At 44.7% G+C, this 17,279-nt stretch overlaps 1 protein-coding gene across 1 annotated transcript in view; it reads left to right on the top strand.

Moving 5' to 3' along the window:
* The first annotated feature begins 1,399 nt into the window (after positions 1–1,399).
* The window catches only part of zbtb8os (zinc finger and BTB domain containing 8 opposite strand), a 34,246-nt gene continuing 18,366 nt past the window's right edge, over positions 1,400–17,279 (top strand). Inside the window, exons 1-4 of the mRNA XM_066679570.1 lie at positions 1,400–1,782; positions 12,125–12,149; positions 12,995–13,116; positions 13,524–13,606. Coding sequence (XP_066535667.1) covers positions 1,701–1,782; positions 12,125–12,149; positions 12,995–13,116; positions 13,524–13,606 — 312 coding nt within the window. The 5' untranslated portion in view covers positions 1,400–1,700. The remainder of the gene's footprint in view (positions 1,783–12,124; positions 12,150–12,994; positions 13,117–13,523; positions 13,607–17,279) is intronic.

Genomic DNA, 17,279 nt, shown 5'->3' with positions numbered 1-17,279 from the left:
ATGATGACAGCAGAATCCAACACTAAAGAGTCTAAAACAAAAATATGATTAAAAATAAGAAAAATTCCTGCCCTCTGGAATCACTGGGCACAAGGAAGGAACACACCCTGGAGGGGGCGCCGCTCCATGATAAAAAGCCAAGTCCCCTAAATGTGGACATTTTTCAGGAGGAATGTAGATGCGTAAAAAGAAAATAAATGACCTGGAATATCTGATTATTCACACAGACACTCCACATAACCACATGTGTCTGGCCTGCGGGAGGAAACCAGAGACACAGGGAGAACACACCTACCTCCCCATAGACAGTGACCAGAGGTGAGGGTTCAGCCGAGGACACCAGGAACACGGAGCTGTGTGGCTGTGACACCATCTACAGCACCGCTGTGTGGCCCTGGAAGAGTTAAAACACCTTGATACTGTGACTTAGGAAATATATACGTTTCATATACATCCAGTTTATGAAGTGAATTACTGTACTTTTAAATTATATTTAAAACCGCACCCCTGTGCTATTGGTCCTGGATTTACTGATAGTCATGTTCTGTATTGCACTCTCTCCCACACGCATTGAATGAGTCTGAGCTTGTGTTCTGTGTTAAACAACTGTCCTGGAGGAACGCTGTCTCGTTTCACTCTGTAACTGACTATAGCTTAAACAACAATAAAGCCTCTTTAACGCCTTAACTCTTCCAAAATAAGATTTAAACAGAATAACACAGTATAAATCCCTCAGCACAATCATCCAGAGAGCTGTTCTGCTTTTTCTAAGGACTAGAACATTTCAGGAGAACTGTAAATACATTTTAAAAATCAACGAGGCCCCAGGAAAATATCTCCATTACATGCGGATGTTACTCAAAAGCGACCTCCAGCGGTAACAATTTGCAGCAGCTGATGTCAGTCTCTGCCTTAAAAATCAATCAATGACAAAAGGCCCCTGCTGCGCCACCGTACCGCCCTTTAATATTATATTGAATATGTTAAATATTTATCTTAATTTTAAATAAATGTTTAGATCCCATTACTTTCACATACCTTAATTTGTTTTGAAGGGATATCATCACCCAAGAGACAGAAGTGTTGATTCAGAAAAACTCTGAAATAAAATGCATTTTATTTTTATTTACATCTATCAGCCATAACATTACTAACAACTACTTTTTCTACCCTCGCTGTCAACTGACTGTAGTCCATCTGTTTTTCTGCCCCTTTTTCTCCACAGATCAGGACGCCCACATGACCACCACAGGACCTTATGTTGGGTAGTGGATATATTGTTGGTGTGTCACTGCGTGTTTAGAGTGTTTACAAACTTAAGCTGCACCTGCTGTGTCTGATCCACTCGTGTCAGTAACACGCGACACCACCACCACCACATCAGAGTCACTGCAGCGCTGAGAATGAGGACCACAGAAGGACAAAAGTGGCAAGAGCCTTAAAGTATGCAGAGCCACAGATGTATTACACTCTGTAACTGTAGAACTACAAAGTGCTAATGTGTGGTCACTGGGGCTGATAAAACAATTAATGTAGAAGCAAGGACATGGTCATAACATTATGGCTGATCGGTGTGCGCTCAGCGAACAGGACTTTTATTTTGAAAAAGCAATGCCTAGTAAAAGTCCACTTCCCTGTTTAGTGTTTGTGAATTCAGGAGCTCAGTGACTGGGTTTGAGAGGTATTTTAAACGTTTAAGAATGAATGACCGCGAACTGGACCTCACGAACGCTCAGAAGGCGATAAAAGCGAAGTACCCTCCTATCAACAAGAAGTATGAGTGTAAGTGAATGCGTTTATACGATCGTTTACTACTGAACAGTTACATGTAAAGTGTTAAAGTTAACTGTGTGTGTTGTACGTTAAGAAACAAACAACAAGGGTGTCGATGAGTTTCAGTAAACCACAACAACACCGTGAGAAAACTCGTCTAACACATGGACTAGGGTCTATATTTGAATTGTCACCTGGGGTCCGTCTCAAATTGCTCCCGACTCTCCCTATCCCCTACTCCCTACAGAGTGCACTATTACGTAACCCGTTTAGTGACGAAACAGTGAAACCTGAAGCCAATAGCTGAAGATAAATATTTAATTAGAAGCCGTGTTTGGATTCTTAATTATTTTCTTCATCATGGTTTCAACTGGTGTAAATTAATAAGTGATTTGTGTTGTTTTGTTTTATTTTAATACTTTTATTTATTTTAGTAAATGTTATAAACTATGTAAAGACACAAGTCACACCCCCATCCCTTTGAAGATAAATAAGTAATGAAATAATTACAAGATCTAATTGAGTCTTTCACAACATTTAAAACATACTTCCATAGTGACCTCCAGTGGCCAGATTTGTGTAATGCACCTCAGAAAAAGACATAAAAATAAAAATGTCTGTGCAATTATTTGTCATGACATTTGTCAAGGTACAATGAAATGCGTCTTCCGCATTTAACCCAGCTGTGGCAGTGAACACACACACACACACACACACTAGTGCACTAGGGGATGTGAACACACACACACACACCCAGAGCGGCAGGCAGCCATCCCTGGAGCAGTTGTGGGTTCAGAACCTTGCTCAAGGACACTTCAGCCGTGGCTGTTCCTGTCGGTCCTGGGGAATGAACCGACAACTTTCCGCAGCTCCACCGACCATACAGGAGCACTGACCCCCACAGGGCAGGTGGGATATTGGTGGAGGACCATTCTCGGCGCTGCAGCGACACTGACGGGCCTCTGATTTAAATTTAACTCTTTATAGAAGCTAAATTGTAAAGACTGCGTTTTGCGGTTTTATATTTGCACTCTTTCAGAGTGTGGCTTGGATATAAAAATGATTCATATTTCAGTCCTCGTTGGAGGCAGCACCACATGTGACGGAGGCGGCCGTCCTTATACAGAGTCAGTGCTGGAGAAACCCGCTCGCAGAGGTTCAGCTGTGTTGATATTTTGATCCTATCCACAATGCCACAGGCCATAAGGAGGCATGTGAAACATTTTTGTGGTGTATGTAGCGTATTTTATTGTATGAAAACAATTAGTCATAAAGAAAAGAATGCAGCAACTCCTTAGAGAACAATTGCAACATCTGGTTTAAAAAGAAGAGCAACTGCAACAAAAGAAACACTGACTTTGCTCGTGTCCACAAACATCTGGACATGTACTGCGCCGTATTACACTCTTCAGAACGCAGCCGAGCTTGGGATTAAAGGTGGAGTTCACGATTGTGATCGAAAAAGCATCTGAAGACGCTTCTCTGGTCTCCAGTCTGCTGACGTACTTTAAACCAGTCTGACGTGTTGGCGAAGGGGACTTTACCAGTGCATTAACACTTACACAAGTCACACTTCAGGCACCTGTTCCACCTTAAAACACGCAGAGCTTAGAACTGTGTTTCCCTACAACTGCAGACAATGCCTTTAAATGTGGTGTAGAGCAGTGGTTCCTGTGATTTTTACAGAAACATGTGGCCCCTGGTTCTTCTTCTGTTCCGGGGGCAGAAGGCATAACCTCGCTTTAATGTTTGCATGTTGTTTGTTGCTTTTTCTTTACTTGAAATTTGTAGCTCATCACAAAATAACTAAAATAAATACTAAACATTAGAGAGAGGATACAAACTCTAGGCCTAAACTGAATGTTTTAAACATAATTAGACATTTATGAGAAGATATGAAATTTATGGGCAATAAGAGTTTTGAAAGAAATAAAAAAACAAAAGAGGTCAATTTACTATCAGTTATGAGCTTGAAAAGGCTACAGGTGAAAACAGTGTGGCGCCGGGCGCAGGTCACGGCGGCTCTCGGCGCTGGTAGCAGTAGGTGGAGAGGCGGCTCTCTGCGCTGGTAGCAGTAGGTGGAGAGGCGGCTCTCTGCGCTGGTAGCAGTAGGTGGAGATGTGGCTCTCTGCGCTGGTAGCAATAGGTGGAGAGGCGGCTCTCTGCGCTGGTAGCAGTAGGTGGAGAGGCGGCTCTCTGCGCTGGTAGCAGTAGGTGGAGAGGCGGCTCTCTGCGCTGGTAGCAGTAGGTGGAGAGGCGGCTCTCTGCGCTGGTAGCAGTAGGTGGAGAGGCGGCTCTCTGCGCTGGTAGCAGTAGGTGGAGAGGCGGCTCTCTGCGCTGGTAGCAGTAGGTGGAGAGGCGGCTCTCTGCGCTGGTAGCAGTAGGTGGAGAGGCGGCTCTCTGCTCTCGTAGCAGTAGGTGGAGAGGCGGCTCTCTGCGCTGGTAGCAGTAGGTGGAGATGTGGCTCTCTGCGCTGGTAGCAGTAGGTGGAGATGTGGCTCTCTGCGCTGGTAGCAGTAGGTGGAGAGGCGGCTCTCTGCTCTCGTAGCAGTAGGTGGAGAGGCGGCTCTCTGCGCTTGTAGCAGTAGGTGGAGATGTGGCTCTCTGCGCTGGTAGCAATAGGTGGAGAGGCGGCTCTCTGCGCTGGTAGCAATAGGTGGAGAGGCGGCTCTCTGCGCTGGTAGCAGTAGGTGGAGAGGCGGCTCTCTGCGCTGGTAGCAATAGGTGGAGAGGCGGCTCTCTGCGCTGGTAGCAATAGGTGGAGAGGCGGCTCTCTGCGCTGGTAGCAGTAGGTGGAGAGGCGGCTCTCTGCGCTGGTAGCAGTAGGTGGAGAGGCGGCTCTCTGCGCTGGTAGCAGTAGGTGGAGAGGCGGCTCTCTGCTCTCGTAGCAGTAGGTGGAGAGGCGGCTCTCTGCTCTCGTAGCAGTAGGTGGAGAGGCGGCTCTCTGCGCTGGTAGCAGTAGGTGGAGAGGCGGCTCTCTGCGCTCGTAGCAGTAGGTGGAGATGTGGCTCTCTGCGCTGGTAGCAGTAGGTGGAGAGGCGGCTCTCTGCGCTCGTAGCAGTAGGTGGAGAGGCGGCTCTCTGCGCTGGTAGCAGTAGGTGGAGAGGCGGCTCTCTGCGCTGGTAGCAGTAGGTGGAGAGGCGGCTCTCTGCGCTGGTAGCAGTAGGTGGAGAGGCGGCTCTCTGCGCTCGTAGCAGTAGGTGGAGAGGCGGCTCTCTGCTCTCGTAGCAGTAGGTGGAGAGGCGGCTCTCTGCTCTCGTAGCAGTAGGTGGAGAGGCGGCTCTCTGCGCTGGTAGCAGTAGGTGGAGATGTGGCTCTCTGCGCTGGTAGCAGTAGGTGGAGAGGCGGCTCTCTGCGCTCGTAGCAGTAGGTGGAGAGGCGGCTCTCTGCGCTCGTAGCAGTAGGTGGAGATGTGGCTCTCTGCGCTGGTAGCAGTAGGTGGAGAGGCGGCTCTCTGCGCTCGTAGCAGTAGGTGGAGAGGCGGCTCTCTGCGCTCGTAGCAGTAGGTGGAGATGTGGCTCTCTGCGCTGGTAGCAGTAGGTGGAGAGGCGGCTCTCTGCGCTCGTAGCAGTAGGTGGAGAGGCGGCTCTCTGCTCTCGTAGCAGTAGGTGGAGAGGCGGCTCTCTGCGCTGGTAGCAGTAGGTGGAGATGTGGCTCTCTGCTCTCGTAGCAGTAGGTGGAGATGTGGCTCTCTGCGCTGGTAGCAGTAGGTGGAGATGTGGCTCTCTGCGCTGGTAGCAGTAGGTGGAGAGGCGGCTCTCTGCGCTCGTAGCAGTAGGTGGAGAGGCGGCTCTCTGCGCTCGTAGCAGTAGGTGGAGATGTGGCTCTCTGCTCTCGTAGCAGTAGGTGGAGAGGCGGCTCTCTGCGCTGGTAGCAGTAGGTGGAGATGTGGCTCTCTGCTCTCGTAGCAGTAGGTGGAGATGTGGCTCTCTGCGCTGGTAGCAGTAGGTGGAGATGTGGCTCTCTGCGCTGGTAGCAGTAGGTGGAGAGGCGGCTCTCTGCGCTCGTAGCAGTAGGTGGAGAGGCGGCTCTCTGCGCTCGTAGCAGTAGGTGGAGATGTGGCTCTCTGCGCTGGTAGCAGTAGGTGGAGAGGCGGTGCTGTGTTAAATTGCGTGTTTTTGTGCGTGTTGTCTTCACGTGTACAGAATTCTCGCTTAGTTTCTCTCTATTTTTGCCTCTGGACTTAGTCCGTCTGGGCTTCGCAGTATTTCTTGGGCTTGGTTTTGGCTTGTTTTTCTCGTTTTTGCTTTGCACTTCCTCCAATAAAATCCAAATTGCTCACATCTGTTTCTAGCCTTTGCTTACATCCAGTAAACTGCTGAAACTGGGCTTTCTTTACAGGGATTCCTCACGCTACTTTAATATTGTGTTTTTAATGATCAAAGTCTCTTGCTCCTGTTAATATTGAGCTCCGACAACAGCTGTTTTACAGTTTAAAATCACCACACTCTTAGATAACTGTCTCTGCGGTAAAGAGTATCTCGTAAAGGTATCTGGTATTTGCACTCAACGTTTATGTGATCAGCTCCACTGACCACACAGCAGCACTGTCGAATTAAAGACTGTAGTCCATCTGTTTCACTGTTTCCACTTTCCCCCTGTTCCTCAGCGCTCAGGACCCCCACAGAGCAGGTGTGATGTGGTGGTGGATCATTCTCAGCGCTGCAGTGACACTGACGTGGTGGTGGTGTGTTAGTGTGTGTTGTGCTGGTGTAGAGTGGATCAGACACAGCGGTGCTGCTGGAGTTTTTAAACCCTGTGTCCACTCTCTGTCCACTCTGTGAGACACTCCTCCCTCGTTGGTCCACCTTGTAGATGTAAAGTCAGAGACAGTAGCTCATTCCAAGAAGAAAAGCCATGAGCCCTGTTCTCAGAGAAGCGGTGGTCTCCGGGCGTGTTCCTATGCCTCATTGTGCAGGGGGATTCCAGTCCTCCAAATTAAGTTCAAGGTCGGAGAGTTTAATGTTGCAGAGATATATAGGAAATCCAAGAGCTGTGGTCTACATGTTTGTGTTGGCCTACTCCTCCTAAAAATGTTGGCAGCATGCTTTAGGTTTGCAGGACTGTCTGAATCCAGAGAGAGACGCATGTTCACCGTGACTATGATGATGTTTGTTGAAAAACAGATGAAGCATGTCCCCCACACGACCCACAGCTCTCAAGCAGGGTACTGTTACCATATATATATTTTGTTATGGTACTGTTGGGGAGAATATTTGTGTGTGTTGTACCACAGGAATTGACAACCTTGATCTTGGAGATCATCACTTTATACCACAGATTTGAAATGTCACTGATGTGGAGCGAGCGCAGTAGCGAGCGAGTGAGTCAGTGAGGGAGAGACACAAGACATTCTTTGAGGGTACTGAACCTCTAAATCCCAGGTGCTGGCTTTGGCTGCTCTGGAACTGGTTTGGTTCCTGCTTCGAGACGAATTTGGCACCGTTCAGTACATTTCCTCCAACGTAACTGACTCACAATCCAGAATAAATGTCTCGCTTGAACTGAAGAAGGGTTTGTTCTTCAGGCCCAACTATGACAAGAGAGTGTGTGTGTGGCTAAATAAGCTTCAGAAAGAACACAGAGCCTCAAATAAATGAGCTAGATGGGTCATTTAGAGCAGGTGTTTCATATAAACCCGTGTCCTGACTCTGTTAGTTTATCTATGGCTCTGGATCTAAATTTATCCACTAGCGACGCTGGATCCTTGGCTCCCATAAACACTTATGGAAACATGGGGGCGCTGGACAGCACCAAGTTTCCCAGAATCCAGTCGAGAACTGGTCCAAAAGCAGAGCTCTTTTAGTAGATGACCTCAGACATCAGTGAACTGAAGCAGTGTTGTAAAGAATGGCCCAAGTTTTTCCAAATCATAGCGAGAGCCGTATCTCTTACGCAATATGTTTACAGCTGAATGCTTCTCTGTGAACAAGTTGTTTACGTTTTTCAAATCTGTTTTTAGACAGACTACTTTTTTGGAAAACGGGACTTCATACTGAAACCTGGGTGTGTTTGTTTTGACTTCAGTTTAGCCCTAACTCTAAAATACTGTGTATACTGTGTGACCTCCATGGTGACAGAGACTCTGTTTCAATAGTCCATTGAGACTTTACGAGCACAGCGTGTGTTCCTCAGATTGGCAAGGAGCACATTCACAAACAGAACTGTTCAGGCCCGGTTCTAGACGGCTTTGGTTGGGGCGGGGGCAGTAAAACAATGCGTCAGCAGGTCTAGGTTTGAGTTGAGTGTGGATGCCATTTCAATTCAGGGACTGTATACTTCAAAGGACACATTTATAGTTTAATTACATCCCAGCAGTGAGGTTTATCTGTCTCATTTTCAAGTCACCTTCGTATGTGACAGACAAATGCATGCAGAATAGGATGAATTCTGGGTGGATGAATCAGAATAAGCAAGAAAAATAATGCAATAGAAACATTTCCCAGTTTCTTTTACTTTGGCCACGTTTTTCTTTTTCTTTTTTAATTGTCTTTCTCGCCTATATATATATATCAGAAAGAATGTGTTTGTTTCTCTCTCGCTCTCCTTCTCTGCTGATTGGATGTGTGCACTGCTGACGTCACCCGCACACCTCACTGGGAGTTGTAGTTCTCGGCTCCGCTGTTTGGATTTGAGGGAGTCCGTTAATTTTCCCGTAAAAGAAAAAAAACAACACACATGGTGCAGTACCATGATTAGTAATGATGTACTTCAAGCACATTCAACTCGAAATAAACAATAAGTCAATACATTATAATATTTAAGCCTTAAATTTGAATATTAGCGCTCTTAGCCACAATGCTAACCCAGGCAGACACTGAGGCCTGCTAGCAACAAGCTAACAACTCAACCGAACATTTTGGCATATACTTCATATACCGCTAACGCTCTGTTTTTTTCTCTTTCTCTTGCTCGTAAGCATTTTGAATCTTTCGACATGAACATTTCCTCATAACCATTTCTTTAGCTAGCACTATCTAAACTCACCTGAGGTTTTCTTTACAAAATAACCACACACAATGTCAGTTATGATTCAGGGTTAAAAAAAAAAAACTCGAAAAAATAGGGCAACATAATACTCTTATTAGACTGTGTGGACAGTTTAACAGCTTTCTAAACAGAAAGGATCCTTATAAAAGCAGAGACAGCCCAAGCTCCTGAGACAGCATAAAGTGAGAGGGATAAATTATAATGTTACATGCGCTTTAGAGACAGGCTCAGAAATATGGTGCTTAGTTGAACAGTGGTTACATATGATACATATTCTTATCGATAAAAGTTTATTAAATGTATAAAAATATGCATACATTGAAAAACGTGAATAATACTTCAGCTACAGTGCAAACTAACAGAGTAGCTGACACTAGAATCCAAAAAGATATTAAACGAAATATCAAGCAAAAATGTCAAAGCCAAATCAACCATAAGGATTTGGGATTAAAGCCTAATCGTCTGTTGTAGATCACTCCTGCACGAGACTGGACATTTTTTGGTTGGTTGAGCTGGCTTTGAGTTTAAGTGGGCATTGAGGAAATTTGGGTCAGCAAGAGCCGGCCCGGAGCTGTTCTGAGCTTGTTTACCAATGTAATGCATCACTGTGGGCATCTTGTATAAAGTCTGGTTTTGGAAAAGCTTTTTCCACATTCTCTCTTGTTGCTGTCAATCTGAGTTCAAAACAGAAGAAAGCAGAGCCATATTGGAGCAAGAAGAAAATCCTCAAAGAGATTCCAACACAGGAAACCTCAGGGAGAATGTGCTGGAATCATCTGAAGTGTTTATTGTGTGTATAAATAAAGTGTTTTTTGGGTAACTCAAAATTCAAACATTCCCTTTCTCTTTTGTCATTTTCTAGTAACTCATGAGTGTTATTAACAGCAATAGTGATTTTATTCAACAATAAAAGAAACAGAAAATGAGGTACGTTTAAAATGGCGAGTGAGAATTTATTGGTCGCTGCATTCGTTATGGGTTCCATTAAGATTTGTTCTCGTCTTAGGGATAATATTGTATCCGAAAGTTGGTGTGAGTTTTGGTTTAGACGATTTAAAGATGGTGACTTCTATGTTAGTGGTCGTAGACCTAGTGCAATTGTCATTTTTAATACTACACAACTGTTACTATTAAATGACCAAACAGTGGGAGAGTGTTTTGAATTGTCAAATAAAATTATACATGAGAGAGAGGTCTAAATCAAGCAGTGATAGTGAAGTACGGGACCCTCCTCTGGTTGTGGATATGGTCCAGATATCCCTGTACGTGTGTGTTCATTAGGTTAAGGCCTGATTCGTCCGAAAATCATAACCGATGCTCTGACACCGAGCCATCAACCTCCCAGGTTATATCAAGCCCTGGTTTGGAGATGTTTGGTCACGTGCGATTGACTCCAAGCCAGAACCCACTGAAATTAAAAAGGGGAAAGTGTATACATTTCAAAGAGAATGGCTTGACCAGTTTCCCTGGTCTAAAATACAGTAAAGCCAATAATATAATACACTGCATTTCCTGTGAAGAGTGTGGGAAGACCATGGCTGGCAATAGAGGCCAGTGTTTTTGCTCCTGGGCTCCCTCTACAGTTGTGTATTGTAATTTGTGCCGATCCGCTGGCCTTGAGGAGTTCTGCCATATTTCACAGAGAGAACTTAAGGTGGCGCTACTACGACGTCTGTTTTTAGTTCATCCATATTTCACATAGCTTTTGTGAAGTTTGTTCCCAGTTGTTTGTTCCAAGAAAAACACGGATGCCGGTGTTATATTTTATGAACAAAAACTTTGTGCTGCTTTTATAATTTCCATATTTTCTGTACAACACAATCACAGAATAATAACTACACGTGAACACAGGCATTGATATGAAGCACCAAAGCTTCTCCAGACCTCCCAATGAAGCGGGAAACACCTCTGTGACAATGGATATATGGCGGACGGTGGTCCGACAAAACCAGGCTTAGTTTTTACAATGATGTCGTGAAATTAAATGGGAGGGTTTGGGGTTTCCTACCATCTGCCATTAAAGTTACATAGTTTAATTAATGCAGTGCTGAGCAGAGAGTAGCAAAGGCAGAGGCTCTATTCTCTTATGATGGATCAGTGGAGCATCACAATGATTTTTAAAGCTTTAATTTCAAAAACGTTCAAAGACTACCTCGGGCATTCAGACACGCTGTAACCACACACTACCTGCAGTGTCACAGCTTCTGACAGCACTGCACATTTTCAGTTTACAGTGTGGTGGGAGATGTTTTCCACAACCCCAGGGTTCTCTGTGCCTGCCTCTGTTCAACATCTTGAAACATTATTCTGTTGAGGGAAAAAACCTTCACCTCATTACAGCGAGGCCCCCACAGTGGTCCCTTAGTTAGGTGATTTATCCTTAAAGGAAAATAGAAAGGTGTTTTGCAACTTGGCACTTTTCAACCTCAGAGTCTGGACCGTTACGTCTCGTACAAAGTATGGAACTTATTAGTCAGTACAGAATCCCACGCAGTGCACAGAGGTGCACATAGACGGCGTTTGACCAGGTCCAAACCAGATGACATTCAATGAGGTGTTGTGGTTCACTGCTGGGAATTTCAAAATGAATCAGTTCCTAAGAAAGGAGTAGGCGCTTTTACTTTTTTTTAAAATCAACAAAGCAAACTTCACTTGCCGCCATCACACGTTCACCTTTTGAACTCTGCTTTGATGAGTTAACATCAGTGAGGTCTGGTGCTGATGTTGCGTGGTCACAATCACCACTCCAACTCCATCATATCAGAGGCCGCCTTTAAAATGAATTGCATGTATTCGCTTAGCATTGAGCCGACCCGGAGTCTCATTCCTTGTTTTTCTGTAGAGATTTTGGAAGCTCCTTGTGCACGAATGAACACTGTGTGTGGGCCAACAGCTTGCCTTTTTATCCGGGTTCCTGTCACTGACCCAAGTGTAAATGTTAAGCTTTCTGAATTTGGCAAAACCATTGTAACAGTGTAAGAGATGCCGTCAGACGTGAAAGTTTAGTAAACAGTCAGACTTGCGTGATGAACACGAGATTCTCTGTGTATCCTCTTCCTTTTCCACTTTTAAGGAAGCCCCAGTCAGTTCTCTTATGTTGGTAACACATGTTTGTAATTTTCTGCCCAGTTAAGGGAGTTTAGGCCGTGAACTCTACCAGATTTAATCATTTGTGGATATGGTGTGAATATGTGTGTTATATATTAAAATATGTTCCCCTTTTTACCCAATTTCTTCTTTAACTCTGTTTAGTTTCACAACAGTAATGTTTTTTTCAGATTTAAGGCCGTGTCAGAATGGTTTTGAAAAGTCTGTACTGTGCTGTGTTGAATAATCACGGATATGTATTTTTCTGTTTCAGACCTGGATCACACTGCAGACGTCCAGTGAGTAAACATTCAAATATTTATTATTTGTTAATAATATTCATAAACAGTGTTCTCTCAGCTGCACTAAAAACTCAGGAGCGCTGTGTAGTTCTACAGTTATAAACTGTACTCCAGCTGTTGCTCTGCATACATTGTTTGCCCACTTTTCCCCTGTTCCTCAGCGCCCCCCCAGAGCAGGTGTGATGTGGTGGTGGATCATTCTCAGCGCTGCAGTGACACTGACGTGGTGGTGGTGTGTTAGTGTGTGTTGTGCTGGTGTAGAGTGGATCAGACACAGCAGTGCTGCTGGAGTTATTAAACCCCTCAGTGTCTGGACCGAGAACAGTCCACCGACCAAAAACATCCAGCCGACAGCGTCCTGTGTCACTGATGAAGGACTAGAGGACGGCCGACACACACTGTGCAGCGACAGATGAGCTACTGTCTCTGACTCTACATCTACAAGGTGGACCAACGAGGGAGGAGTGTCTCACAGAGTGGACAGAGAGTGGACACAGGGTTTAAAAACTCCAGCAGCACTGCTGTGTCTGATCCACTCTACACCAGCACAACACACACTAACACACCGCCACCACGTCAGCACCCGGGATGGTTAACCACCCAAATCATACCTGCTCTGTGGGGGTCCTTACCGTTGAAGAACAGTGGGGAAGACCTGTTACCTCAAGACTACCTCAGTAGATGGTATTTAGGATATTTCAGACACAGCCTGATCACTCTTTTAAAGTCTCTGATTCCTAAGATTGAAAATTAAATGTATTAGTAGATGATAATGGGTTTAGGTGCTACATCGTTCAGTCTGCTGTTGTAGCATTGCATTCAGTGTGTGTTGTGTTTTCCAGACTCCATTCTTGGGGGGACTCCCTGGAGGAGGCTTTTGAACAGTGCGCGATGGCAATGTTCGGCTACATGACGGACACGGAAACCGTGGAACCCATTGATACCATAGAAGTGCTGTCAGAAGGTGGGAAATTTACATGGTTTTCCGTTTCTGTTGTTTATAGAAATCAGGTCCAAGTCCCTGCGCTTGATAAGATACAGAGTAAATTAGTCAGCTTTCTCACTTAATGTCTTGCTCAACACCGGGAGTGATTAAACAAGCGCTTGCAGCAGGGAACCTGTGAAGAAATGTTGGGTGTGGAAAGTCAGACTAGTGTACACAGGCTGATAGGAGTGCACACACTGGTAGAGCAGGTACTGACTGGAAACAATGTTAATAAATAGGCCCCAGATATTTTGAGGAACCCTGAAAGTGGCACTTTACCTGTAAGGTCTAAAGCCCCCGTTCTGTTTTGTAACCTACGCATGACCCTTTGTCTCCCTCTGTCTCCCTCTGTCTCCCTCTGTCTCCCTTTGTCTCCCTCTGTCCAGGTGACGACCTGGAATCACTCCTCTTTCATTTCTTAGACGACTGGCTCTACAAGTTCAGTGCTGATGTCTTCTTCGTCCCCAGGGTAAAGCACATCTCTTAGAGTTTTGTTTAATTTGTAAGAGCAGTTTTTGTAGTGTGTAATAAATGCAGTAAAGTTACTTCGTTTAGAACAGAAATATCTTTAAAAATTGCTAAACGAAGCAACACATTGGAATATTGTGTATTTTGTTTGGGGCCACACACACACACACACACACACACACACACACACACACACACACACACACACACAAACAGGTGACATTGCATAGACTTCCATTAATTTTGTAGAAATTTACCCTGATCTTAACCGTAACTCCTACTACTCCTACTGCACTCACCCTAGCCCTAAATCTGACACATTCACCTCAAAATGTTATGATTTACATCCTGGGGACCTGATGTTCTGTTGTATCTGTGACTTGTGGGGACCTCCATTCATTTTGTGGAGACTTATCACCTTTAAAGTGCAATGATGTACACTGTGTTGACCCTCTGGTGCCCACAGGGAGGGGACCTTGACACAAGTTTATTTTCCTTCATTTCTGTCCCTACCAGTGGCCCCTGTCTGTTTCCTCTATAACATCACTGCCTTTCCCACACGCCGCTGAAACCAAACCAAAGTTATTTTGGAATTCTTCATTGTATTCTGTTTTTCTTTGTCTGACTTGTCAGAAGCTATATTCCAAAATAACAAGTTAATATTATTCTCCACAGATCCCATTTATTTTAGCTGTAACTTTTAAAACAGCGCAGCAGGCCAGTGTAAACACGTCTGTACTGGAGCCCTGCTTTTATTAAAGGCACTGTTCTTTAAAAATAATACACACGAATAAGAAGTACACTAGAACTCTGCAGAGATTTCCTCTGTTCGCTCGCTCTCTGGTCCGTTCCTGTCTCAGCGCTGGTGAAATGTTTGGTGTTTGTACTCAACCCTGGCTCTGTAAGTGGGAAACGAGCACTGTCTTGTACCGAAAAACAAAACATTACTCCAGCCTGTCAGCATCAGGGGGCGTTGGTGCTCGTGTACGTGATGCAGCACACTGAAAGGCAGGGAGAGGGATGAGGATGCTGCTGAATGAATGGATAAATAGATAGATAGATGGATAGATAAAGTAAACTCATGCCTGGCGGTGCATGTAAATATCTTTGGGGTGTGGAGTTTCTGAAAAGCACTGATGGGAGGGCTGTATTTATTTTGGTGTGTGAAGGCATTCTTCAGTGTCATTAAACAAATATTACAACCAAACCCAGGCAGGAAACTTGGTTGCAAGTGTAAAAATAAAATGACAATGTGCTGTAGAATCAAGGAGGTTAAACACAAACGAAAATCAGATTTAAAGGAGGAACGAGGGTAATTAGGAGTTGAGATGAGAGAGCAGAGTGTGTGTGTGTGTGTGAGAGAGAGAGACCTGTGTGTGTGTGTGTGTGTGTGTGGGAGAGAGAGAGAGAGACCAGAGTGTGTGTGTGTGTGAGAGAGAGAGAGAGACCAGAGTGTGTGTGTGTGTGTGTGTGTGTGTGTGTGTGTGAGAGAGAGAGAGACCAGAGTGTGTGTGTGTGTGTGAGAGAGAGAGAGACCAGAGTGTGTGTGTGAGAGAGAGAGAGACCAGAGTGTGTGTGTGTGTGTGAGAGAGAGAGAGACCAGAGTGTGTGTGTGTGTGTGTGAGAGAGAGAGAGACCAGTGTGTGTGTGTGAGAGAGAGAGACCAGAGTGTGTGTGTGTGTGTGTGTGAGAGAGAGAGAGACCAGAGAGTGTGTGTGAGAGAGAGAGAGACCAGAGAGTGTGTGTGTGAGAGAGAGAGAGACCAGAGTGTGTGTGTGTGAGAGAGAGAGAGAGAGAGAGAGACCGACCAGAGGGTGTGTGTGTGTGTGTGTGAGAGAGAGAGAGAGACCAGAGAGTGACCAGAGAGTGTGTGTGTGTGAGAGAGAGAGACCAGAGACAGAGACAGATTGAGATTTGTGTTTACCTGCCAGTGGCTTCTCCTACACTGTAGGTGGAGCTGTCTTATTAATGGTGCTCTTGTCTGTGTCCACATCAGCGTTGTGTGTAGTTTTCTGTTTCCGTTAAGAGAGGGCTGTATATGTGATGGGTGTTCGGTAAATGCTGGGTATGGATATAATCTCCTAATCCTGCAGGTAATTTTGTAACAGTTGTAGGCAGTGACACATTCTGAGGAATATATAACTCAAAAACGTCAGCTCATTTCCGTTACGAGATTTGCTGCTGTGAAAAATAATCTCTTCTGTATAACACGAGTGAGTTGGCGCTGTGTGTCCACCCTACAGCCCTGACTCAGGGGTTTTCACCTGCTCCCAAACCTGAAGAAACATCTCAGTGGAGAGAGAACGTCTGATGAACGCTATAAATGACCATTTGTTTTAGGAACAGCACATTCATTTTTCAGGGAATTAAAAAGCTGTCCCCTATATGTAACACATTCATAGAATTATAATCATACACAGAACAAGACGTAAAAAAATCCTGTGCCAATCCATTAGAGCTTCACATAGGGCCCACCACACACTCTTCTTACCTTCAGCCACCAAAATGTCTGTTGAATCCTACACCTCAACACTAAGGTGGCTGTGGTCATTTATGAAATTGAAGGTGATTACATAAATATATAACACAGTTTAATATATAGCCTGTGCTAGCATTTCTCCTGCGGTGTTGCTATCAGTGTGTGAAGAGTGGGAGAAGAGGGTTGCATTGACAATCCAACACAATGGGCAGCACTTTTAACACATTTTATAAGTGGTCAGAAACTTGTAAATAACTCATGAAAGAATAATGTTACGTTAAAACCAAGCACACCATTGTTTTTCTTGTGAAATTCCCAATGAGTTTGATGTGTCACATGACCCTCTTCCTATTGGGGAAAAAAACAGAAATTGGATCCAAAATGGCCGACTTCAAAATGGCTGCCATGGTCACCACCCACAAACAGGAAGTTAATATCACCAACCATTCCCATTTTATGAAGGTGTATCCATATAAATGGCTCACCCTGTATTTCACGTGTATATGAGAACTTAATGAATGCCATGTGTGTGATAAATAAATATATATATAGTTTTTTTTAAACACTACGTCATTTGAACACATCAGGTCTGTTTCAAATCATATGTAAATTTCCAGATGAATGGGCCAATAGAACTGCTCCAGAATTACTTGGAATACAGGTCAAATTCACTTCCCAGACTTTAAAGCATAACATTGCAACACACAAAGACTAAGATGACTAGAGTTGGCAGTTGACAATGAAAACGTGCCAGTGACAGTACCACTACTTGTTGTCTTCTTAGTCATTGTTGAAATGATTGTGGTTAGTTTCAGTAATTACTTCTGAGTCACTCTTGGCACACGGATGCAGTTTTGTGAGAGTCAGACCCAGAGAGGAGTTGTGGGGTTTTCGAGACTGAGCTCAGTTACTGTAAACTGTACAAAGGCTAGTGTCACAATAGGAAATTGCATTAAAGTAGCAGTCAATAAATTTCACCATCTCAAGCAGGTTGATGATCAGGTAGAGCAGGTGCTCCTTATTATAACTGTCAGGTTTAAATGGCACACGTTACGCCCTTTCTTCCACAAGTTAACGTAGTTCCCTGGGGTCTTAATAAAAGAACGTGACTAGCTTTAGTCCAAATGCCTCAAGTGTAAACAGCCCTGTGAACGACGTCTGGTTTCAGTGCCTGTTGAGAATGATCCTCCGTTTA

The sequence above is a fragment of the Hoplias malabaricus genome, chromosome 8 (assembly GCF_029633855.1).
Source record: "Hoplias malabaricus isolate fHopMal1 chromosome 8, fHopMal1.hap1, whole genome shotgun sequence".
Lineage (NCBI taxonomy): Eukaryota > Metazoa > Chordata > Actinopteri > Characiformes > Erythrinidae > Hoplias > Hoplias malabaricus.
Note: the sequence above shows the minus strand (reverse complement) of the source record. Positions and strands in the feature narration are given on the sequence as shown.